The 27,044-nt window shown below is 44.4% G+C and overlaps 2 protein-coding genes across 2 annotated transcripts in view; both read right to left on the bottom strand.

Moving 5' to 3' along the window:
- Positions 1–9,622: 9,622 nt before the first annotated feature.
- ZNF664 (zinc finger protein 664) lies at positions 9,623–12,245 on the bottom strand. The gene has a single exon (XM_028092431.2). The coding sequence runs from the start codon at positions 11,690–11,692 to the stop codon at positions 10,907–10,909; it is 786 nt and encodes a 261-aa protein (XP_027948232.1). The 5' UTR covers positions 11,693–12,245; the 3' UTR covers positions 9,623–10,906.
- LOC148162339 (uncharacterized) overlaps positions 12,185–27,044 on the bottom strand; it is a 41,415-nt gene continuing 26,555 nt past the window's right edge. The window contains exons 4-5 of the mRNA XM_028092428.2: positions 12,375–12,440; positions 12,185–12,270 (exon numbers count right to left, since the gene is read on the bottom strand). Of these exons, the coding sequence (XP_027948229.2) occupies positions 12,258–12,270; positions 12,375–12,440 (79 nt within the window). The 3' untranslated portion in view covers positions 12,185–12,257. The remainder of the gene's footprint in view (positions 12,271–12,374; positions 12,441–27,044) is intronic.

Genomic DNA, 27,044 nt, shown 5'->3' with positions numbered 1-27,044 from the left:
AGTCTTTGCACTGTGGTCGGGGTTGTCCACCCTCCTGGACCACCATGTACCAGCATGGAACACTGAAAGGTCACAGCGGTCTGAAGTTGGGCAGCCTTTCAGTAGGAGAACAGAACATTTTATGGACCACTTTGTTAGCTTGGTTTATAACTTTTACACTCATAAATCAAGCTAACACAGTGTTCGGTATGAATGTGGGTTTCCATTTCAATAGATGTGGGTCTCTATTTGTACTCTTGCCCAAGCCCCAAAACACATTACAGGCTGCATTATTCAGGGTTCCCCAGAGAAACAGAACCAATAGGATATATATATAGATGTAAAGAGAGAGATTTATTATTAACGGATTGGCACACATACATACACACACCCAGCACGAGTCTGTGGGTTTCAGTAATAAAATGCAGGGCAGTGCAGTCCATAAAAGTCAAACTGCAGAGTTGGGAGTGAGAACTCAAAACAGCGGGCACAGGCTGTGAACGTAGGAAACATAAAATGCACCACAATTTTAAAAAATGAAAAAAAGAACATGTGTTTTTACTGAAACATCCAATCAAAAACAATGCTTTTAGGCTGTTTGCAAGGCACAGCTAACACAAAATGACACTGAGTTTTTGTTTTTTTAAAGATTTTATTTATTAATTTGAGAGAGCAGAGAGCACAGCTGAGGGTAGGGGGAGGGGCAGGCAGAGGGAGAGGCAGACTCCCCCTGAGCAGGGAGCCCGATGTGGGGCTCAATCCCAGGACCCTGAGATCATGACCTGAGCTGAAGGCAGATGCTTAACCGACTGAGCCACCCAGGCGCCCCGACACTAAGGTTTAAAGGTCGCTGATCAAACATTCCAGACTAGATGGGCAAAATGTGGACAAGAAGAGTTATGAAGGGGAGAGAACCTTGCAAATATTAAAGCATATAATAGAGATACTGTAATTAAAAATATTTGAATGGAATAGAAATAGACCCAAATATATATGAGAAGTAAAAATATTTGAATGGAATAGAAATAGACCCAAATATATATGAGAAGTTTGGCTTGTAATGCAGCTGATGTTTCAAATCTGTGCAGAGACAACTTAATAAACAGTGGTAGGATAACTAGCTAGCCATCGGAGAAAATGTTTTTCAGTTGAGTCTTTACCACCTTCCTTACAAAACCAAAGACTTAACATTTAAATCAAAGATTTACACATTTCCAAAAAAAAAAAAAAAAAGGCGTAACAATAGTAAGAGAAAACATGGGGGAAATTTCCATGAACAGAGGACAGTTGGAAATAACCATTAAAACATTAAAAGGTGCACTCATCAATGTGTGGATATCGAACAGCCACTAAGGCACGTGCTAAGTGAAAATCAATCACACGACAGCACAGGTACAGATTTTGATCATTTCTCCAGAAAAAGGCAGGATATGCACACACACGTTAGTATATTCTCAAAGAACTGTGCTGACATAGAACTCAAACACCGTTTAAGAAGATGGAAGACGGGTATTTTACCTCCAATAGAGGGTACAACTGAAAACTAAACCATGGGCATTTATTATACAATGAACAGCACAGAATTGGAAATACCACAGAGAAATGAACCAAACCAGAATCGTAATGAAAAACAATTCCCTCAAACACCTGCTAGGTCAAGTAGAAACAAGTAAATACAATACTGCGGATTTGAATAATACAATCAATTAAGTTTAAAGGTATCAATTGCTTTGTAACTTCTCACGTGCAGGAAATTCCCCATTTCTTTGCCTAAACCAAACGCAATCCCACTCAGGCTCACTCTTGCTGGGGTTGGCTTCCTCAGCCCCTGGCACTCAGGGATCCCACCTCTCCTGGAAGACACTGCCACTCCCTCGAGGGGCAAAGCCTTCCAGAACTCAAACATACAAAACTCCTTTGTCCAAGGAGGCAGGCTGGTGCTCCTAGAATTACCTTTTCATGTTTTTATTGATTTGTCCACAGTAGCAAAAAAGCCTCCACCTTCCTCCTTGACTCACTGTCAGACAAGCTTGTGTAGTAGGTACAAATTCCAGTATGCAAACTCGCGCCGGCACAAAAGATAACCTTACTGCTCTATTCTGAGTAAGAGTTTTAAAATTCTATTATGATATCCCACATGACAGAAATGTAATTTGGGTTTTTTTTGGTTGGTGGTGGTGGTGGTGGTGGTGGGGTGTGTGTGTGTGTGTGTGCCTTCTGCAACCTTCTCCAGGGAAAGACCCCCTGTTTTTTGGTTTGTTACTGCTGTGGCAGTTCTTAAGAGCAAAATTGTACAGGCCAGATTCTCTAACAATGATTAACAAAAAAAGAGATACAACTTAAGAACCTTAAATAAATTCCTCTGAATAATTCTTGGATCCAGAGGCAAAAGTGACTGCAAATAAACACTGTTCAGAAAACGGTGACCATTTTCAACATCTACGGGATGTAGCCAGAAGCTAGTGGTCGGAACTGAAACGTGGACACCACAGCCTAATGCTGGCTTTACTATGATGGTTATAATGAAGTGTGTTTTTCTGAGGAAAATTGATTTAATATATTTATTATTAAACAGGAAGGAAAATGAAGCATTAAGACTAACAAAAAGCTAGAAAAAGAACAGCACAATAAAATTAAGGATACTGATAAGAGAAGAGTAGTAGTTACAGAATACACACAGAAGAACTGATCATCAAATCCAATGTCCACTTCTTAGGGGGCTGGGATGGGGGGAGGCTAACAATAAAATAGACATACCGGGGCAAGTATAATAAGAAAGAAAAGAAAATATACACAATGGGAGGTATGAGAAAAGGTTATTAATCACAATGACAGTGAGAGCTAAGAACTTAAAGAGTTATGTACATCTCTAAAATGAGATGTCCAAAAACAGGATGATTTTTCTGGGAAACTAGAAATCATCAATGGGACGCCTGGATGGTTCAGTCAGTTAAGCGTCTGCCTTTGGCTCAGGTCATGATCTCAGGGTCCTGGGATCGAGTCCTGCATGGGGCTCCCTGCTCGGCAGGAAGTCTGCTTGTCCCTCTCCCTCTGCCCCTCCCCCCACTTGTGCACACTCCCTCTCTAATAAATAAAGAACATCTTTAAAAAAAAGAGGGAGAAAATCTGAATAGTCCTGCAAAAAATGTAAGGATGTTGTCAACACTGGTAAACTCCACCCCTAGAATCTGTTGGTTGGGCTGTATTACACTTTCAAAGCTCAAATGATTGATTAAAACATTAATACTAGACGTCGCCTTGATTCTGTACTTTTGGCAAGTGGAGGACATAGATGTTAATCTACGTGCTATGTGATCTCTTCTAGAACAAAGTAAAAATAAAACTACTAAATCCTTTTTTTTTAGATTATTTATTTGAGAGAGAGAATGAGATAGAGAGAGAGAGCATGAGAGGGGGGAGGGTCAGAGGGAGAAGCAGACTCCCTGCCGAGCAGGGAGCCCGATGCGGGACTCGATCCTGGGACTCCAGGATCATGACCTGAGCCGAAGGCAGTCACTTAACCAACTGAGCCACCCAGGCGCCCTACTAAATCCTTTTTTGGCAGTCGCTTAACCAACTGAGCTACCCAGGCGCCCTACTAAATCCTTTTTTAAATAAGAAGGCATAACTGAACCTCTTAAGATTATACCTGTATCAATTTTCAAAAATCGGATGACTAAAAAAGGTGTTTTCCTTATTTTTCAATAAAATTGAAATTCAACTTTACTCAATAAAAATGAAAAACTCCATAAAATTCAAAAAAATTCAATAAAAATAAAAGTCGCTTTCAATGATTCAGTACAGTAACAGATGAAAGGAGTGGGAACAGACGAGAGTCTTGATAAAGGCCCTTACTAGTTTATTAGTTTAAGGCCATAAAACATTTTACTCATCATTAACCCATCCAACAAGATGTGTTCTATGATGCCACCTTGGTCATTCGTCTCTAAATGATGTGGACTCATTTTTATTTCCTCTCCAGCTGTTAATCTGGAGAAGGAAGAGGGTGTTCTGTTGTGTTTTATTTCCAAGTGGATAGGATTTTTGGCTCTTTCTCGGCAACTTCGATTTTTATTGTTATAGTCACAGAATGTGACCTGTGGGGATTTTCCACATTCTGGAATTTAGTGAGATTTTCTCTCTGGCATAAAACATGGGTCAGTCTTCGTGAATATTCCAAAAGGGCTGCTGGCACACAGTTCAAAGACAACTGACAGATTGTTTGTTAATAAAGCCAGTCAAGTAGTTAGATCCTTCACAGTCTAGCTGATTTTTGAGAGATGAGGATCAATATAGTCTGCTGTGATTAGGGATTACTGTCTCACTGTATTTCTAGAAACACAAACTATCTCTCAAAGCTACGTTGGCCAAACAAAAGCATGTAACTATCTTCTTGACAAAGTTCATAAATCGATGCCATTTGCCTTGCATTCTACTTGGATGGGCAATGCTATCACACCACTCGTGTCCTCTTTGGGAACAGCTTCCTGGTGTTTTTCCACTCTCCCTTTCAGCCTTTGTGTCCCTTCCTGCAAGTGGTCTCTTGTCACCAACCTCTACATATGGCTGTGGAGAAACCTATCATTCAACCTGAAAATGTCTGTAAGTGGCAGAATTTAACCCATTCACGTTTTCTAGGATCAATGCTTTAACTTTACTCCCATCATCTTGTTATACACTGTGCTTTTTAAAATTTCTTTTCCTGATGTTTACTGGATCGAGGGACCTGTCTTGGTGTGCAAGCCACAGAGAGTCTGGTTCTCTCCAAACCTGTCATGGGCAGGAACAGCGTGACAGCAACAGCTACAGACGCGCAGCCTGCTGGCATCCCAGTCCCAACGTCCTGCTCACTCTCCATGGGACGCAGACAGGGCTTACCCCCCAGACTAAATCCCTGTGGGTCTCAAGCTCACCTCAGAAAGGCAGGAGGGGGACGCATCAGGAGAGAGGAGTGCCAGGGATAAGAACATCTTGGAGACAGGATGAAGGCTCAACATCACTGACTTAAATGTTAACAAAGACATTATTACCTTAACACTGTACTGCAGGCAAGCGGTACCCAGAAATGAAACATGGAAGAACGCACCACCAAGCGACAGAATAGGTTTATTGGAGAATCTAAACACAACCCACACCAGCACCGGGGACCTCACTCCAAAGTTACAACAAGAACTGCCTTCTTTGCAACCAAGAGGCCAACTCCGTGAGCTTCGGTGTTTCCAATCACATAGCCAACTCCTTCTGCCTCCCAGCCAGCCCCTCTGAAACACCTGGCTGTTCTCACCTACACCAGTTTTCAGCTTTGGTACACTGCTCACAGAACTTGTCTCTTAAGCACATTACATTATACGTAACACAGCTGATCTGTTACAGCCGGCACACATATGTACCTTTTGTTTTATGCCAAAGGCCTTTTTTTTTTTTTAAGATTTTTATTTATTTGTCAGGGAGAGAGAACACAAGCGGGGGGAGCAGAGGGAGGGGGGAAGCAGGCTCCTCACTGAGCAGGGAGCCCGATGCGGGGCTCGATCCCAGGACCCCAGGACCATGACCTGAGCCCAAGGCAGACGCCTGACGACTGAGCCACCCAGGTGCCCCTTCTCTTCTTCTTTACAACACAGCAGTGTGATGTTTTTCCTTCCATTTATTACATCTAACATTTTCTGTTCGTTTCAGCGGACCCACGTCTGTTCTGAACTCTTAGGACATCCCCTTCCCCAAGGTTCCTGCACAGTGAATAACCACATGGCTAAAGCAGATAGTTTTCCTCAATTAGTGTTCTTTATTGACTAGAGTCACACATTCAAGGAAAGCCCTTCTTCCTAGAAAAATGCATATACCCACATATACGCAAAATTCTGCATATATTTTAAGGAGGTTCGAGAGCTCCCTGAAACACATCTATAGATATCAGATTTAAAATCCCTCCAAACACAACACTCCCCATAATTCAGGATGCAAAGAAGACCGGGGCCAGGGCCAGCCCAGAGGAGGAGGGGAAGTCTCTGAGTGAACCCATTTTCAGAAGCATTTAGTAAATAGAACTGTCAAGGTACAAACAAGACAGAATCTATAAAATGCATAAATTCACCTGAAAACCAATAAAAGCAATCTTTATATGCTATTATTTTACTCTAACACTGTATTTTGTTTGCTATGTGCCTAAATCCAAGCAATGAGAGCACTCTGGCATGACAGTCACCTTCCACTGAGATCTATGCCAAGCTCTCGCCGACGTGTATAATAAACACAAGGACCTGGGATCTTTGGATTTGCTCATGTGCCTAATATGGGAATGATTTTTTTTAAAAATCTAATTTACTCATGATCTTCACAGTATTCTACCTATGTACACTAGGAGTAGTGAGAGACCCAGAGGCCTCCCTACCTGCCTCTCCCAGAGGCTTCTCCACACTCCTTGGAGCTCATGGGCTTTTGGCTGCTCTCTTCTGGCTCCAACATTTATTTTTATCGTAGTACAGATGTTCTGCCCCATTCCAGCTGGGACACAGCACTCAGTCCCTCCACGGTTTCCATAAGCAATCCACTCGGACCAAGCATCTCAAGACTTTAAGGAGGGATTCTGAGGTCATAAGCGTTCATCTGTGAAACCCCTGGGTCCCTCTCTTCCAACGACCTTTCCAATTCTATTTTCTTGTCCCAGGCTGCCCTGGGAGAGTCAAGTTCTGCTGGCTTTTCTCACATAAAGCAATTCAGCCCTCTCTAGTTTCTACCCCCAAATTTAGATGCCCAAATCTATAACAGTGCAGTTCAGCTGAACAAAAGAACTCCAAACAACGGGACCTATCTTCCTTAACAGGCAACTGGGATTGTTTTCTTCCTGTTGTATTACTAAATGCTTCCAAATAGTCTTTCCAACTATTTCATGAGTTAGGTATTTTCAAAACCATAGGTTTTATAGGTGAAAATCTGAGGTTTGGGTAAGTTAAGAAACTGCATACGGTCACAGAGAAAGAGCTCTGCCAACCTCATTCTCCCTCTCATTCTCTCTCTTAATCCAGCAATGCTATTTATATTTGGCTCCTGCCCGGTAATGGTGTCAACCTCTTCCCTGCCTCTCCCCTCAGGTTTGATTCCACCATTGAGGACTTTTTCCATCTGCTTCTGATTATTTGCTTTCCATTCACCTTTTTTCAAATGCCTGAGAATCACAGCAAGTTATACAGAAAAATTAACAATTTCACATTTTTTAGGATAATAGAACCAAGAGTTGGGAAGTCCGTCAGAAGGCATCACGTCCAGACTCACACAACGCTAAAGAATCCAACAACTTCCTCGAGGTGGCCTGTGACAGACCTGGGCGCCCAGAACCTCTACAGCAGACCATCTGGATGTTTGGGGCTCTCTGATTTGACAGAGTTCTTTTTCTGGGGGGGGAGCTAACCAACAGCCTATTTTATTAATGCCTTTAAATAAAAAAAGTGAAATGCTTCATTGTGTTCTTAAAGGTGCAACCTGCCACTTATTCAATAGGGCCCCAGGTCAGAAACTGTGAAGTCAGCCTTGACTTCTCTCTCACACCCTAAATCTTAGCAGGCACGCCGAGTGCTGACTCAGTGGGGGATAGGTGTGCCCACATGTGACCGCTCTTCCCAAACCCTCTCATGTCAAAAAGGCCAGTTTGGACTGCGTCTACCTTGATGGTGGAAGTGGGATATAGACTTGCCCCTCAAAGCCAGATCCCAGAATCAGAGTCAAAGCCTGTGGCACAGAACATGGGCCACCACACCTTCCCCAAGGGGTAGATCACACCTTACCAGGAGCGGGTCACAGTCATCAGGGACTGGAGCAGGGCTTTGCAAAGTGAAGTAAAAGCCTATGGGCACTAGGCAGGTAATAGAAATGACCAAGATGGGTCACACAGGGAACATGAATTCGTTGCCAACATTCAAAAATCACTAAATTTTATATAAAAATCCATGTTGCTGGTTTTCTCTTAAAAGAAAATATGTGGGAGCCTTTGGCCTATATTCTAGCATAGAAATAAACAGTTACAGCCAAGTAGGGGCCATCCCTTCAGTAAGGCATGCCTTCTCCAGTTTGCCACAGACCTTACCACTCCTCTTCGAGTTATTCCTGATGCAATTTAGTCATTTCTTACTTGCTTGGGTTGTGATCCTTGGGCCAGGGTGTCCTCACAACTTGGTTTGCGAGGACAGTCCCAGTTTAGGCCTGTGGTCCTCATTAACAGCACCTCCTTTACTCTTAAGTGCCCAGTTTGGACAGTAAATTATAAGGTCACCCTAGGCATAATACACAAGCCACCCCCTCACCACACACACACACACACACACACACACACACACACAATGACCCCTGAATTCACACAACTACATGTCAAGCACAGAACCCTGTTATAAAGTGATTTTATTAAATTGATTTGGACATACTGTAGGTCAAATAATATTTTCCGAAGATAACAATTATGGACTTTAAAGCTCGACATAAAATTAGTAGCTTCAAAAGTGTTAGTCATATTCCCCAGCAACAGCATGATAAAATAATTCAACTATGTAGAAATATAGAACTCTAGGACTAGCTGGAAACTCGGAAATCATTTAGCCTAATGTCCTCGTTTTGTGAGAAAACTAGACTCAACGATTAGGCGATCTGCCCAAGCTCACACACCTAATAGTAATAAAGCTAGAAATCAAACCGATTTTTCCTAAAACTAAAATCCTACTGATGATAGTTCCGCTGTCTCTCTACCAACTAAAAGTCTAGGCGGCTCTCTAACGCCGCAGGCTACCATGACATGGACGAGGGTAAGACACTACAGTAAATCGTAGTCGAGGGCATCAGGCCTGGAAGGGGTTCCACCCAGGAACCAGGCTGGCCCTCTCCTGGGCAAGGAGGACACACAGGAGAAGGGACTTCCCAAAGGCTGTGAACAGAGCTGTCTGGATGAAAATCCAGAGAGGGACACAATTATCCCCAAACCCCATCTCTAGTTTCATGGCCCACCCACTAAATAATGTGCTCCTTTTAAATCTCCTTTATGCCTTTGAGGTTTTAGTTACACAAAAACCCTTTCCAGTCAAACAGAAGAAATTAATTCAAATATGAAGAGAAAATCAAGCTTTGTTTCAGTATTTCGATGACTATTTCGGGAATTCATTTCCCAACCTCTTAAGACAGTTGACAGACACCACGAACCTGTTCACCCATTTCAGAGCTTCAAAGATCCTTAACTTCCCCCAAGACTTCCTGAGCATAAGGACTACATGTGGGAATCAATGGAAACAGGAATGAGAAGAGAAACAAAGTTAAAAATTAGTTGCTTTTTGTTCTCGTCATTGGGGACTTTTGGTCTTCTAAACATTCCTTGAGTTCTTCCACATGAGTTTTTAATATCAATCTAGCCACAAAAAAAAAAAAAAAAGAAAAAAAGGAAGAAGAAAAGAAAAAGGGGCCTATAAATGTTGGGATACTGAACAACTCAGTATCTCTCCCCTCCCCGTGGCTCGCTCTGCCCCAGCACCTGGCCACCTTCTGCTCCGCAAACATGGCAGCGGGGGCCAGCCAGCTGGTGCTGCCAGCCTTGCGCGCTCCACTCCAGCGCCCCCCTCAGAAAGGCCTTCCCTGACTGTCTAATGATGCCCCACCCCCACCCCACCCCCACTCTAAATCATCACCCTAGTTTATTTTCTTCATAGCACTTAATCACTATCTCAAACTACATTATGTATTTGCTTACTTGCGTATCATCTGTCTCCTCCACCAGAAGTAAACTCCATGAGAGCAGGGCCCTTGTCTGTCTTACTCAGTGGTATTCCCAGCACCTAGCACAATGCCTGGCACAGAGGAGGTGTTCAATAAATACTTGCTGAATGAATGAAGAAAGGAAAGGAGAGAGTGACATAGATATTCATGCCTAAAAACGAAGGAATACCTGATCCTCAATGAAGGTATTGAGGACTCCTACACATTATTGCCCAAAATTACAGAAACAGAGACTAAATATTATTAGTGACTCCTCCCACCATCCACTTCTCCTATGGTCTCCCCTAGCTAGTAAGGAGCTCCACGTGCTACAAAAGGAGCCCAAGAGGGCAATTCTGGATGGAGAAAAGTTCCAACTTTGCTTGCTTACTTCTTCCTCCCTATTTACATTCAGCTATTTCCAAAAAATTCAAGTTAAAAATATGTGATGTAGCCACTAGAAAATTAAGTCTAACATAGAGACACAGTGATTAGCAGAATCCACAACATGTTTTAAAAAAAAGTTCAAGGGCATGTACGTCTGCCAGTGATTTCTCTGATGGGCCAAGTGAATGGAAATTATGAGTCACCTAAAATCTAAAATGAAATTTAATGCCATCTAGGAAGGGGTGGATATTTACGGGTACTGTGAGGACATACAGGTAAAGCGGGCTCAGAAGTAATGGGATCTATGGAACGATATGTAGGGGCTGAACCAAGGGATAACCTCAGAAATACCAGAACGCTGTCTTTGTGGGAGCTGTCCATTTTCAAATGCATTAACCAGTATGTCTGAATCGAAAGAAGGAAGGGCATGAGCTCCTGAAGGGGGGGATGACTGGGGTAACTTTTAGGTAAAGCGTAGACAGAAGGTGACTCAGGAGGCTGGGCAATGATCATGGTTTCCTGTGTCGTATTTCCCATTACTGAGACATCAGGCCCAAATCCCAGGAAATGCACACCCATGACTGGGACCTCACAGCCTGTCTTGGGCAGACACTCAGAGGGATTCCAGATTCAAAGCCAAGTTGTGGCATACACTTGACATGAATCTAAAAAAACCAACCTCACTATATGCCTCTTCAATAAGAATGTCCTGCTGGGGCTTGCTGTAAAAATTTCTTAGGTCAATGTAGGTATTTACAGGGTTTCCTTCCTAGTGGCACTTATGGGTTTTAAGATTTTTAACTCTTAGCAAAATGCTCTATATAACTGATATTTTGAGATGGTTTCTCTCCTTTGTATGCACTCTCTGGTGGATGCAGAGGCTGGTGCTCTGACTGAAGGCTTTCCCACACTCATCACATTTAAAAGGTTTCTCGCCAGTGTGCACTCTCTGGTGGATGCAGAGGCTTGAGCTCTGGCTGAAGGCCTTCCCACACCCACAACATCTATAGGGTTTCTCCCCAGTGTGTACTCTCTGATGGATGCAGAGGCTTGAGCTCTGGCTGAAGGCCTTCCCACACTCATAACATTTATAGGGTTTCTCTCCTGTGTGAACTCTCTGATGCATGCAGAGGCTAGAAGTGTGCCTAAAGGCCTTCCCACACTCTTCACATTTAAAGGGTTTCTCTCCGGTGTGGACTCTCTGATGCATGCAAAGGTTTGAACTATTACTAAAGCCCCTTCCACACTCACTACAGACATAGGGTTTCTCACCTGTATGAACTCTCATGTGAATTTGAAGATGTGAGCTCCAATTGAAGGCTTTGCCACACTCATAGCATTTATAGGGCTTCTCCACTGTGTGGATTTTCTTATGTCTGTTAAGTTTTGTTGTAGTACTAAAATCCTTACCACAATCATCACATTTATAGACCTTCTCTCCTGTGTGGTCTCTCCAATGAATATGAAGTTCTGATATATGAAAGAAACCCTTGTCACACTTGTCACATTTATGGGGTTTCTCAGCAGTGTGAATTTTCTGATGCATAAAAAGATCTGCTCTCTCAGAGAAAAATTCCCTACACATGGGGCACTTGTAGATCATTTTTCCTATTTGGTATCGTGATTTAGAGGAAAAAATTTCTGTACGACTACTATAGTTACACGATTGCTATTTCATAGAGTCTCTTATTTGGCCATTCTGGCAGTTTATCTCAGGCTTGCTCTATTAGGTAGGTCTAAGGTTGGCCTAAGCTTCTCCCTGCCTGTATTTCTGTGGAAGATTTCTTCCTGCATAGTGCTCCTCACTCAGTATTATTATTGATCATAAAGTGACATTTACTTCCACATGAATTCTGTAACTCATGAACACAGAATTTTCCTTTAGATCCTGAGTTGTCAACATTCCAAGGGGCTCCCAAGGTGCAAACCTCTGTGTTTGTAAGCCCCTGGAATCTTCCTCTTGTAGAACAATCTCGTACTTCCCACTTCTAGAAAAAGGACTGCACAGTGTCCCCTGTGGTGGAGGGTCTCGGTCCCCTGTAGCCTCCCCTTGAAGAGTCAGTAGGACATTCTGCCTCCTACACATCAGACAGGAGCCTTCCCAGGAAGCAAGCTCCTCGGGTTCCAGGTGTGCCAATCCTTCCTTCTGGGGATTCCCTACATGGGTCTCACTCCAGTCTCCTGTAACAGAAACATAAGTAAATATATTGAAAATGCCTCTTTTCCAAAAATTGCTATTGGTTCCATAATTAATTTCATATAAACGTGACAGCAGCAATACAGACCTTTTTTGATCTTGAGGAAGAAGCTCTCTTATCGTCCAGAGAGATGTATCTCTTGGATTTGCAGGTCTGAAGAAGAGAATTTGTAGATATCATGCTCCTGTTCATAGCCCAAGTATATAATCCACTTACAACCACTTACTGTAATTATCTAAACAACGTCAAGGGAATATTATTGAAAAAGAAAAGAAATCCTCAGAAGACCTGAATATGTGGAGCAGCTGTCCTGCATAAAGGAGCAAGAAGGAAAACTATCTCCGCTTTGAACTTCAGAAAGGACAGTGTTTGCTTTAGAACTAAAACATCCCATTTGAGTAGCCTTCTGATCTATAGAAAGACTAAATCTATGATATATTGGTATTGAATGTCATTCCCTTGCTCAATTGTCCTCAATGGTTTCCTGATATACTTAAAACAAAATCCAAACCCTTCAGTGAAAACCCAAGGCCCTGCATGACCTTGCCTCCACTCTCCCCCACACCTTGCTGTGCCTTCTCCTTCAGTCCTCAACACCACAAGCTACTGCCTGAAATGCTTTTCCCCCACCTGGCACGTGGCTTGCTGTGTCAGCTGCCCCTCCCTCACTTGAGGAAGGTCCCTGAGACTCTATTTTAATCTCTCGTTTGATTCCTTCAAAGCACACAGAACTTGTGATTATCTTATTGTTCCTTGGTTTTTGATACATCTCTTGTAGTAGGATATAAATGCCATGAGGAAGGAACTCTGTGTGTTGCTCACTGTTATGTTCCAGTGAAGGGGAGGTGTTCAATTAATATTTGTAGAATGCATCTATAGAATATTTTATGACAACCTCTCTCCTCCAACAGACATATCCCACTTCATTCTGGTATAGAGGCACATTTCCCAGTGCCTTATTACCAGTCTTTTGACAACCAACAGGGGACAAAATACACAACAAATAGAATGATCAGGAAATAAAATAAATCCCAAAATATTTATTTGAACTCTTGTGAGATTTAGGACTATGTTTTAGCAATCTTTTCATCACTTGTATTTTATAATCAGTAACTGATACTTCAATTAATTAATTAAATGAAATCAACAGATCTTCTTCAAGTAACACTTTCAATAGTATGTTCCATACAAAGACAGGGTCATGGGCAAATGAGATTTCTTCAACATTAAAGTGGCAAAATAAATTGGACTCTTTTAAATGGAAGTGTTTGGATTATGAAATTGAACTAGATACTCAAATTTCAGCAAATATATAGTCAGTGGCTGGAAAAATATATGCATTTATCCTTTGTTCTATAACAACATTTCTAGAGATCCATCCCAAGATACAATGGCAAAAATAGGAAGTGACTGATGTCCTAGGTTATTCACTGAGGCAGTACCTGTCATGGCAAAACTGCAGACAACGAAAGGCCTATCTGCAGGGGACTGGTCCAATCAACTCTAGTACTTCCTCACAATAAAATGCTGCTTAGCTGCTCAAAAAAAAAGGAATGAGGAAGAACACTATGCATTGATATGGAGCAAACCCCTGTCATACTGTTTAGTAAACAAAGCAAGACACAGAACGGCATATATACTATGCTAACTTTTGTGCAAAGCAGGGATGTGAATGCGAATGTATGTATTTGTTCACATAACATGCACAAATTAACACAGAGGATAACACAAAAGCAATTATCTATGGGGGATGAAGGAGCAAAGATGAAGTAAAACTTTTCCAAATGTACCCTGTTTTGTAGTTTTGGTTTTGGAAATGTGTTTATATATATATATATATATATATATTCCAAAAATAAAATTAAATAAAAAAAGGAAAATGATACCTAAAATTTTAAAACAAATGAAGAGAATGAACCTTAATTTTCAAGTTGGTAACATCCACAAAGGGCTTCGGAGTACCACATACTGAGTGTACATACTTAGCGGGACATATTCTGTTGACAAAAAAGCTGCAAAGAGGGGTGCCTGGGTTGCTCAGTCAGTTAAGCATCTGCCTTTGGCTCAGGTCTTGATCTCAGGGTCCTGGGATTGAGCCCCACATCAGGCTCCCTGCTCAGCCGGGGAGTCTGCTTCTCCCTCTGCCGCTCCCCCTGCTTGTGCTCGCTCACTCTCTCAAATAAATAAATAAAATCTTTTTTTTAAAAGAGCTGCAAAGAAATCAAACTTCTTTCAATAGTTTGTTAGTTATAACAACACTGGTGTGTTTATAAAGATTAAGCAAACAAGTAATTTTGTTAATGTTAGGAACCAAGATTCAATGTAAGATAAACCAAATACAAACATAAAATCAAAGTTAAGGAATGAACTAATCCAACATAAAATTTGACTTATCAGTTTGAATTCATGTCTTTTTTAGCTCTATCCACCAAAAAGACCTAGAAGCAATGACAACCAACAGCAAAACACCCTTCTCCACCAAAAGACACAGGGATCCTTGAAGGAGCAGCTGATTTCAAGGCCAGAGCAGCATTTTACAAAATTAGCCTGGGACATCTCGTTATTCCAGAAAGCAAGAGAGCAAGAGAGTCATGCCAAAGGAACACCAATGTCAATTTATGAAGAGACTCCCATTGGCCAAGAATGGGACAACTGAGCATCAAAAGGAATAATGAACGCAATCTACTGAAACAAATTAAATATACAAAACCTCAGATTTCACAATGATTTCAGGGGTGAGGAACGGGGGTAGAGGGGAGCAGAGAGAGAGAGAGACAGACAGACAGAAGCAGAGAGACAGAAATTCAAGGCACTGAATAAAACTGGAAGTAACTAGGCCACCAACTTTTTACCCTGAAAACTGGCAATTAAAAGGAAAGAACTGTGCCTCCATCCTATCTTTCCTCTATGAGCTTTTTTTTTTTTTAAGATTTATTTATTTTAGAGAGAGAACGTGGTGGGGAGGGGCAGAGGGAGAGACAGAATCTCAAGCAGACACCCTGTTGAGTGCAGAGCCCCATGCGGGGCTCAATCTCATGACCCTGAGATCACGATCTGATCTGAAATCAAGAGTCAGATGCTTAACTGACTGGGCCACCCAGATGCCCCTCTATGAACTATCTTTTGAGGTAATGCAACAACCCAGCTAGTAAATGTGTAACCCTAACGAAATACCTGACCATGACCAGGAATTTTACATTGCAAGGATCAGGCTGTTACCACCTAAACCCACTCACCAATCTTAGCATTACTCAAAAGAGGAGCAACCAGACCTGTGTGCCCCCCAATACGATGCGACAGGAAACACACAGCATCACTCTGAAATATTCTCGCCAAAAGATTGAACCAGGACCTAACCAAGACTCTAGACATCATTTTTATTTAAAGGAACAAGGAGGGATAGAAGAAATGCCAGGAAGCAAGTAGAAAAATACCAAAGTGTGAGCCAGTCCACAGGACAGCTGCCCATTGTTCCAACAAGTAAATGGCCTGGAAATGGGGAGTCGTGGTGGAGAGCGACTCTAGATTAAAGAGACTCAAGACCTAACAATCAAATGTAATGTGAGGACCTTCTTTGGAATCTGATTCCAATAAACCAACTGCTGAAAGGAGGCAAGTGAGGAAACATGATTAGAGATGGGGTTATCACGTTGTACAAGAAATGCGGCCAACTGTGTTAAGGTGTGCTAACACCACTGGAGTCATGTAAACAAATGTCAGTGTTCTCAGAGATGTATAGTGAAGTTTGCAGGAATGAAGTGACATGAGATGGGTCCAAGATGGTCTTCAAATGCTTCAGAAAAAAAAAACAAGACAGTAAAAAAGGACAGTAAAGCAAATGTGGCAAAAACATTGTCACTACTGAGGCCAGGTAATGGACACATAATGATGGATAAATGATAAATAAAATGTACCTCTGTGCGTATCTGAAGTTTTTTATGATAAAAAAAATCGGATAAAGAAGATGTGGTCTTCTTTAAAGAAGGAAGGTCTACCCTTCCATAATATACAATGGAATATTACTCAGCCATCAGAAAGGATGAATACCCAACTTTTACGTCAACATGGATGGGACTGGAGGAGATTATGCTAAATGAAATAAGTCAAGCAGAGAAAGTCAATTATCATATGATTTCACTTATTTGTGGAACATAAGCAATAGCATGGAGGACATTAGGTGAAGGAAGGGAAAAATGAAGGGGGTGGAAATCAGAGGGGGAGACAAACCATGAGAGACTGTGGACTCTGAGAAACAAACAGGGTTCTAGAGGGGAGGAGGGTGGGGGGATGGGTTAGCCTGCTGATGGGTATTAAGGAGAGCACGTACTGCATGGAGCACTGGGTGTTATACGCAAACAATGAATTATGGAACACTACACCAAAAACAAATGATGTAATGTATGGTGACTAACATAACAAAATAAAATTAAATTTTTAAAAAAATCCGTTAATGCTGGGAAGACATTCTTTTCCTGCTCCTCTTGCAACAACAAACTGATCCCAGAACCAGGTACACTGTACAGACATGAAACTAAACAAATATGATCTTCCAAATGGCTGACTTCTCCAAGCAACCCTGAGCATGTAAGAATGTGCACAGCATCGCAGATGTCCCTGGAGAGAGAGAAGTCCGTGGCTTCAGGGCAGGGACAAGAGGAGGACAAAGGCGCAGTGCCACACTACAGCCTCCCTCCCTCACCAGCCAACCCAGACACTGTGTGGCTCTCCTCACTCGGAAATGAAGCAGTGAGGGTCAGGGCACCCATCCAGACTGGCCTCAGAAGAGACTGACTCCACTCAGAGGGAAAAACTCCACCCCAAAGCTCAGGGACATGAAATTCCTACATGAACTCCCGCCAGAGTTTCCCTCAAGGAGGAAATCAGTCACCATTCCTTCCAAGTAAAAATGCTCAAACATACCTGTAAGTCTTACCCCGTGGTGGGGATGGGGGATGGGATAAGCTATATTCTGTAGGAAAAAGAAAAAAAAGATAAAGAGAAACTCCAGCCAATTTCCCACATGACCAAACAAAGAACAACAGGACAAACAGCAGTAAAAAGGATCCCTGCCATAAACTTTCCTAAACATTACCTGCCCCACTGCGCCTGTACACATAAAGAAGACCGGAAAGCAAGGGAGTAGGTATGAGCTAAAAATCCTACAAATCCCAATGCACATGTTCCCAAGATTCTCCCACTCAAGACATGTCTCATATCCAGTGATCCCTAAGAGCTTTGAAGGGGACAGCCTTTAGAACTGCAGGACCACCCTTCTGACCTGAGGGGGAAGGAGCCCTGCCCTGAGGTCTCCTGAACAGTACCCACGGCAACACTCAGTCTCTCCACATGAGACCTCAGGAGCGGGCCAGCAGTCTGGAGGTTCAATCTACAGTGGGGAGGAACTGCTCAAATAGGAATTTAGAGTTTGCTGAGAACTGAGAGAAAAACTGCTTAAATTCAGCCCATGAAATCCCCACCTTCCATGAAAAAGGGAGTTCCTTCCATCCACTGGAATCTTTGCCTCATCTAAACGTTGTGACATGAAGGAACATCCAAATCAGAACTGCCCTCTCAGTACAGCTAAAAATGAGGAATCAGCAAATAAATACCTGATGTTGAGATGCAAAGAAGTAAAAAAATGAGTTCTAAATACAGAGAAACTGTCCTGAGGGCATAGAAGCTCTGGGCACTGGCACTGGGAAGGGCCATCTGGAGGTGCAGGTGCAGGATTCACAGCTGAGAGGACAGAGCTGTCGCCCTTTGAGGGCTGCTCCAGGCAAGTGCTCCCCATTCGAGATTGGGAGGCAGTGCTAACACTGAACCAGAGCCTGAGGCTGTGGGAGACACACAGGCCCCCGCACCGGCCTTAATGTTCCTTGTAGGCAGACGTGCTTGTGGGGGAAGGAGCCCCCTCTGGTCACACCCGCAGGGGGCAAACGTCAAGAGGAAGGACAGAGTGAGGACACTGATTTTCTTCCCTAACTTCAGACTGAGTCTGATGCAGAATACAGGTAACAGTCCCTCGGCCCTGGAAGAAGCTCATGCTGTGCCGGGAGGAATCAATGTGGATTCTGAAAGAGAGATTATTTAAACATACTTTTACGTACACCTTTTACGTATATTACTCTCTTTTACATAGCTGACCAAAAAATACTGTTTTGCCTGGGAAAAAAAGAGTGCACTAGTTTTTCATCAATTTCTTGTTAAAATGATCCTATGGTTGCAAACCGGGAACTCAAACTAGAAGGGCCTAGTCTCCACAGGGCAGGTGTTGGAGAACAGAGATGCCAATGACTGAGACACATGGACAGACAGCATCCCACAGGGACACTTGGTGCCAAGATGACGGAAGGCATTAGAGGAATGCCAGCCATTCAACCACAGAGGGGGAGGTCAGGAAAGTGTGACCAATGCTCCAGAAGGCTGGATCATACTCTGTACAGGTTAGACATAAAATCAAGACTAATCACCCTGATGCAGCAGGAGAGAGAAATACAGTTACACTCCTACAGGCATAAGCAGCCAAAAGGCTCAACATCAGATTCTGCATACACCTGGGAAACCAGATGCCACCTAACACTGCACGGCGCTGTTCTGAATGAGGCAGACTGTGACTCAGGAGCTACAAAGTACAAAGGCACAGACACCTGGGACTGGTGCTGGTGACAAAGAAGAGAAATTCGCTGCCGAGCCACTAAAACCCCCCAGCCAGGCTTCTGAGGACATAAGCTTGCAGAAGGGCATGCCAGTGGGCCCCAGACCGGAGCCAGGGAGACTGAGGACCATGTCTTGTTAGCACTGACGACAGAGAAGAGCGGGGCTGGTGAGGGAGAACGGTTGGTGTGGGGACAGGACAGGGATGCCTTTGAAAGACTGAGGACTAAAAGATGCAGGGCAGCCGCTGTGTGAATGAAGTTCAACCAAAGGAGTGGAAGGGACTGAAAAGTGTATTTCTACTTAGTCTCAGAACATCAGGCGAGTATACCACCCAACACAATTTTGTATGTTTCCTTTTTAAATAACCAGGATAATGTAGATGTACTAGCCTATCACCAAAAAAAAAAAAAAAAAAAAAAGTTTTCTATGCTATCAGTCAGTCAAAATGTGAAGGAGCATGCTTTGGAGACCCACGAACAGACATCTGTATTATGTATTTTCTTCTTTTTTGAAATGCTGGCTGCACAAGTGCTCATATCATCAGTAAGATGCTGATACCCACAAAACCTCACTCAGGTAATAGACTGGCTTCTCATGTAAACAAAGAAGTAAAGGAGCACACGAAGCAAGAACAGCAGATGATGATGGGTTTGAACCTGGGTGAAGGGTACACAGGGGTACATTTTGTTATTTCCTCTGCTTTTGAATTTATTAGAAATTTCCCATAACAAAAAGAAAACCAGTAAGCTTTTGCTTATGAGATCCCTGTAACGAAGGTGTGAAGTCATGAGAAAGACAGACACCAGCATTCTCATCCGCAGAGCTAAATCAGCTGCCGGCAGGGACACCACTACCCTGACGACCCAGGCACATCACTGCACGCAGACGAGGAGGACACTGGCATACAAACGTATGAGCAGCTGACCTGTCTCCAGGGAAACCTGATCATTTGACCCCAACACTGTCCTTCCAGCTTTCTGACTCTGCTAATCCGACAGCATCTTTCCTTTGTTCCCAGAGGACCTCCAATCTGCTTTTCATGGTCTTCTGTCCCACTAATCAGACCCCGTCCGCCTTTTCCTCCCACTCCCTTTCCTGGCACAGACTCCGCAGCCCCACCCTTCTCACCGGCCACCCTCCTCTTGCATCACCATGCGAAGGCCATCCCTCAGTTCTGTCATCACCAATAACGGCACGGCCATCTCCAAAATCCGCTCAAGCGACCTACTCTCTGACCACCTGGCGCTTTGTCCCCTGCCAGCTAACCGACTCCAGCAGTCCCTCACCCAGAGACTCACAAGCACTAGCCTTTCCATTTCTCCTGTCAGCCGCTCACTCCGCTTCCGTCCACTGTGCGAGCTCCTCTCCCGGGCTCACTGCTAGCTCTCTTGCTGCCTTCTCCCTGTCACACCATTGTAATAACACCCTCCCTTCTTAAATCACTTCTCCCCCTGTCCATGCAGGCACCCAAACGGCTGAATGATGCCAGGCTCTACTGAATCCATGATGACAAACCTCAAATGGGCACCAGGCCTCCACACACTCCTCTGAGAGTCTTGATTTCACACTTCCCAGTATTTCCAATTGCTGCTTCGTGGTCATAACAGCAATGGCCCTGGTACGCTCTTTCTCCTCAAACCTCCCGTGTCTCCTCCACCTCCCTTTCTTGGCGCTGATAACCCACCATGGTAATTGAGAAAACAGAAGCAGCCTGATGGCAGTGTCCTCAGCCTCCCACAGGCACCCCCGCACCTGGCTGCATCTGCACCCACGCTCCCTGCCACCCTCCCCCTCCTTCCTGCAGGCAAGCGCCCTGCTCCTCACAGGCCAGCCCTTCCACTGGTGTGCGGTCAGCTCCTCCTGAGGCCTCTCCAAATTAAATCCTGCAATGATTCTCTTTGCCAGCAACAATTTTGTCCTACCTACCGGTCCATTCCCATACAAACATGTGCTAGATGCCCCTTCCTGAAACAAACTTCTTTGGATCCCACAGCCCCACCCCCACCTATCAGCCAAAATACCCTCTCTCCTTCACAGCAAAACTTCTTGGGAGCTTCATGCTTCACATTCTCTCGATCAGGTTTCTGTCTCTCCCTTTCCCTGAAAACCACTCTTATCCAGGCCATTGTGACCTCCACATCGTCAAACCCAGTGAGCACAGCCCTTGTCTACTAGACGGGACCATATGACACACTTTCCGGGGCTTGCATTGGGGCCCCTCACCAGCTGTCCTGCTCCCTCAGTAGCCACTCCTTGTTTCCTTTACTGGACACTCCTCCTCCTCTTCTGCTTGACTTCTAAAATGTTGGGGTGCTGCAGGGCACCAATGGGGATCCCCTTTTTTGCAAGTCTATAATCTCTCTTCAAGTAATCTCACCCAGTCACACAGGCTAAAATGCCATCCTGATGTCGGCTCCGAAGTTCTACGTCTAGCGCAGGACTGCATCACAAACAGCACCCCCAAACCCAAGCCTTCAGCAGGCTCCCTCCTCACTCTTCCATCCCAGGAGCATCCACGCAGGAAGCCCGCCTTACTTCCTCGTCCCCGTATCTGCCTCCCTCCATGATCTCTGTCACCTGCCTGGCCTCGCCTCTGCGACCACAACAGCCACCCCAGCCAAGCTCAGACGAAGCCCACAGCTGCTCAATCGGCCATCTCTCAGCTTGACTCCTGCGCCTCCACAAGTCAGCCTAATGTTTTAAAAACATGAATAAAACCATGCCACACCCTGCTTCAACCCTCCACTGCTCTCTAAAGTGCATGCTCCTTTCTCCGGGGCACATGCAGGACACCCAATCTCACGCCCACACCCTCTTGCACACCACGCACCTCACTGGTCCCCTTTCCAGTCTTCGAACTCACCAAGCCTGCTCCCTCCAGTGCCTCAAGCGCTCCCCTGCCCACGTCTCCCCGATCCTCCGGGAGCCAGCGTCTTCTCAGCTGTGAGGGCGTCTCAGAGGGCGGTGCTCCATTAACCACTTTAGACTGACTCACCTCCTACCCCGCAAGGCTCTCTCAGCCAGGGCTCTGTTGGGTTTTCCTCACCATCCCATACCCACCACAGCCGCCTGAGTTAGTCTGTGTGCTAAGGGACGTGTTTCCTTGTTTGTTGTCTTCCCTGCCCCTTGAGGGCCAGCTCCCAACCAGCAAGAGCCACAGAGAACCAGTGAATTTAGTGAACATCTAAGACTCTTTCATCTCTTTGTCTTCCACAGGGCACCAAGCAACAAATGTTTATCGAATGTGTGTACCCTCAACAGTGAGCACGAACACGCCTAGTCCCTTCCTGTATGGAAGTTACCATCTACAGCAGAGGGGCAGACATCATCAAAGACATCCACAAGAAATGTAAAACCCACACTATGCTAAGTGCTACAAGGCAGACCCGGGTGGTACTCTGAGAGCCCATGACTGCGAGGGCAGTGGGGCTGTCCTGGTCAGCAGGGTCAGGGAAGACCGCCCCAAAGTAGCAAGAGTTGGAGCTCAGATCTACAGGAGACAGTCGACCACAATGGACTGTGGGAAGGAATAAGGCCTGGATGAGAAGAGAGAAAGGGCCCACAGGGGACACAGGGCATGGTGAGAATGGGGAGGATGGTGTAGAACTCACAGGTCTTGATCTTTATACTAACAGCAATGGAAAGCCACTGGAGTGGTTAGTTTTTGTACATTTTAAAATGGAAACATCACACTTGTGTTTTTATTTTTAATTTTTTTAAAAGATTTTATTTATTTATTTGAGAGAGAAAGAGAGCACGAGAGAGGTGAAGAGCAGAGGGAAAAGCAGAATCCCCACCGAATGGGGAGCCTGATGCAGGGCTCGATCCTGGGACTCCAGGATCATGACCTGAGCTGTAGGCAGACGCTTTACCCACTGAGCCACCCAGGCACCCCCACACTTGTGTTTTTAAATAAAAAGCTGTAGCTAAAGTAGAGTTAACAGGTGAGTGAAAAGCAGGAGTACTTGGGGGTGAATATGCTAGAGATTACCTTAGTAGCCTAGGACAGGAAGGATGGTAACCGGCACCAAAGCAGTGGTAGAGATAAAAAGAAGTGGATGATTTTAAGGCATATTTAGGAGAGAAAAATCGGTCCGATTAGTGGACTAAATAAACACAATGGGTTAGGGAAGATGAAATGCCAAGGATGACCCTTAGGTTTTCTGTTTTAATAACCAGGTGGAGGTGGGGCCGTTCATTAAGACAGGGAACACTAGGAAAGACCTCAGTTTAGAGATTAAGAACATGACTTCAATTTTAGACATCTGTAATATCCAAGAGCAGATGTCAAGGACAGTAGATGGATGGAAGAAACTAGCACTCAGGTAAGATGTCAGCACTTTATAAGATGCAAATTTGTGAGCCATTACCATGTAGAGGGTTAACTGAAGCAGTGCCAGGTGAGAAGTGAAGAGGACACACTCCAGCACAAGAGGACATCCTGCATGATTCCACTTACAGAGTTCAAAACAGGTGAAGTCAGTCTACGCTCTTAGGAACAGAGAGGACAGAGGAGCTATGCCTAGAAAGGAGCACAGGGGGCTCGGGGGTCCCGGTCATGTGGCTCCCTAAGCTGGATGCTGGTTTACACAGGTGTGTTTACTTTAGAGCTGTGAACATTCATCATGCCATACCCTGCAGTTTGTGACTGTAGTTATGCTTCCAGGAAAAGTTCAGGGAAGAAAGAGAAATGGGAAGAATTCCACTGAAAGGGAAAGGCAGAGTAGGGGAGAAAAGAAATCGTGGAAAGGCCCGTGGAGAATCAGAGAGTCTGCCTGAGAAGGGGAAGGCCAGCCCTCCACTGTGGCAGAGGAGACGGCACGTGGCGGGAGAGCGCAGGAAGGTGCTCAGTGAGTGGGAAGCAAGGCCATCTGCAGAGGAGAGGGCAAGTGGGTGCTGGGCAGCTTGGGAGCGCAGGGAGGGTCTTGAATGGTTGTGTGCAGGGCGGGAGAGTGGAATGACCAGAGAAACACCGGAAGTGGTCATGGGCTTATCACTCAGGTGCTGTGTGAGGAACACAGATGGATGAGTATCTGCAGGACTGGGTTTTTGCCAAATGGGAATGATCAAAAGACAAAGTGGCTGCTGCCTACCTGTAAGAAATCATTGCCTATTCCAACAGAAATTTCAGCCTTTGCGTGCTGACAGGGAAAGTCATAAAACTGCCAAGGTTTTCATGTCAACAACTTCAACTGAGCCTTGAGGGCTGCTGGAGTGCCTGTAGCCTTTCCGGCTTTCGCCTGTCTCTGACTCCACCTCTCCCCCAACTCCCGGCAGCAGCCCCAGCCCCACCTGGATTGCCACTCCTCAAGGAGAAGACAGAGCGCATCAGAGCGCTCCCTCCTCTCCCACCGCCAAAGCTCAAACACACGCACACTGTCCAGGTTCCAGTTGTCTCCTTTTCCAGGGGAAGTAGTGCCCATGATCCTGCTCACGGTGCATCCCTTCACCATTTCTCTCTGGACATCGACTCTTTCTTTTTTCATCTTGAATGTTATCTCTGAAATTCAGACTGCTGGCTCAGGAAATCTGTCATTTGAAATAACTACACAATTACTTTGTCATAAAGTCAAGTGAAAATTACCTCTTGTTTCTGAGAAAATACAACTCCTCTGACTATAAGAAACTTAGAAAGTACTACCAGTCTTTCTAAAATTTTAGGGCTGCAAGACTTCCTATAAAGCATGAAGTATAAATAATCCCACTCTGTAGTAGCAGACCCTTTCATTTGTGGGTTAAATCTATTTCAGCAGAGATCAAACGAACTTCCCATCCAGAACTAGATCTGTTAGAACATACAGGTTAAAGTTTTTTTCCCTCAAAGGGACAAGGACACACTTTCTGGGAAGGATAAAAACAAAAGAAGAACAGAAAAGAAGATATGTCTATGCCTCCACATTCACCCAAAAATCACCACCACCAACTGCAATGGGCTGAAGTGGCCACGTGATTAATCTTCCTCACACGTGTAGAACAGGCAAGTGTGTCAGAGGGTCTGGAGAAGGCTCTCCAACAAAGATGATCAGCATTAGCTGAGATGATGATACACTAGACTAGTAACTGTGAAACATAAGGAATCCAAATCAACTTCTAGGCCCCTTAATTACTGGGAAGTATTTTAGAAGAAGAACCCTGTGTTCCCAGTTCTAATACATGTTGGCTCTTGCCATGTTTAGTGTTTGATATGTAAGTGATTCTCCACCCAGAAGCAAGCTTACAAGAAAAATGTCACCATCCTGGATGCTGAACTCTTCGATGTAGGGTCAGAGCATGCATGCATACAGGCATACGTTCTACAAACATTTATTGAGTTCCCAGTATTCGTCAGGCACTGGGCTAAGCTCTAAAGAATCTTATGATGAACAAAACATCCATGTGTTTAACAGTCTAGGAGGGGAAGGTGACAGGTCCAGTATCACATGACCCGTGCTATCATAGAGGCTCACATCTGTGGACACAGCTGCCTAAACAAGGGGCATCCTAACTAATCTCAGCATGACAAGGAAGACTTCTAGTAGACTCTCCTTCTAAACTGAAATACAAAGGACAAACTGAGTTAGCCACAAAGAGTAGGAGGGCAGAGGATCCCAGCCTAGGGAATGGCAGGTGTCTAGGGACAGTCAGGATGACAAACCCTAGCAAGTGAAAGTTCAGTATGTAAAAGGCAGAAGGTGGGGCAAAAGCAGGAGTCACACATCAACAGGGTCCTACAAGCAACAGGAACACTTTAAACACTAAGAACTTTTTTTTTTTTACAACTTATTCTTGAGAAAACATAATCATTACAGTTGCAACACACCTGTGCAGTAGTGGTCTTCCTATAAAGCTAGAACTCCATCCTAAAAAAAAAAACCAGGAAGGCAGGGGCACCTGGGTGGCTCAGTCGGTTAAACGTCTCCCTTTGGCTCAGGTCATGATCCCAGCATCCTGGGATCGAGACCCACGTCGAGCTCCCTGCTCAGTGGGGAGCCTGCTCCTCCCTGCTTGTGCTCTCTCTTTCTGTCAAATAAATAAATAAATAAATCTTTAAAAAAAAAAAAGGGAAAGGAAAAGAAAAACAGGAAGGCATGAGACTGCCAAGGTTCCTAAGAGGGAAGAAAGGACGGGATTCAGGCACAGACGAGGGGTGAAGCATGGTAAAGGCCCCATTGGAGGTCGGAAAACCAAGTTCCACAGGACATTAGCTGCTGAGTGGGCTGGTGTGCAGCTGCTTTTCTAGTAGGGGGTGAATCTGGCCTCACTACTCCTCCTGGAAATGCTAGTTCAGTTTCTGGAACAGAGAACACTCTCTTCCAATGTGGTTATCAAAAACTGTGTAAAGATTTAACTTGAAGTCCTCATTGCACTCAACATGTCTTTTCCCTTGGAAACCCACACTGTCTCTGAGTCTCCCTTCCACTGTAGCCCAATAAAAATTAACAGCCAAATCCCCATCTTCTAATTGCAGCACCAACTGCTGACATTCATTCCAGCATGAACTCAGTGTCAGGCTGGGTTAACCAGAGCTTTGCAGAAGAAACTGTACTAGGTTGAATTCAGTCTCTCAAAAATTCATATCCACCTGGAACCTCAGGGTGTGACCTTATTTGGAAATAGGGTCTTTGCAGATGTAATTACTTAAGATGAAGTCATACTGGATTGGGGTGGGCCCTGAATCCAATGACTGGTGCCTTTATAATAGAAAGGAAAAAGAAATTCAGACAGATACACACACACAGGGGTTAGAAGGCAGTGTGGCGACAGAGGCAGAGATTAGAGAGATGTGTCTACAAGCCAAGGATTGCTGGCAACCACCAGAAGCTAGAAGGGGCACAGGATTCTTCCCTGGAGCCTTCAGAGGGAGTACAACCCTGCTGATTCCCTGCTCACACCTTGATTTCAGACTTCTGGCTTCCAGAATAGAATCAATCTCTGCTGTTTTAAGCCACCCAGTTTGTGACACACTGTTACAACCACAGGAAGCTACAGCCTAGGAAACCACCAGCTCTGGAAACTAACACCAGGACACGGAATGCTTTCAGTAACATCTTCCCCTCCACTGATCTCTGTCAGGTCCTATATTCACACAATGGGCCTTTGTTTATTCTTTTGGGATGTTGA

Source organism: Eumetopias jubatus, unplaced genomic scaffold, assembly GCF_037043125.1.
Source record: "Eumetopias jubatus isolate StellerSeaLion01/CBP00866 unplaced genomic scaffold, mEumJub1_p1.0 scaffold_16, whole genome shotgun sequence".
In the NCBI taxonomy this organism is placed as follows: domain Eukaryota; kingdom Metazoa; phylum Chordata; class Mammalia; order Carnivora; family Otariidae; genus Eumetopias; species Eumetopias jubatus.
The sequence above is the reverse complement of the archived record's forward strand: the minus strand, read 5'-3'. Positions and strand labels throughout refer to the sequence as shown.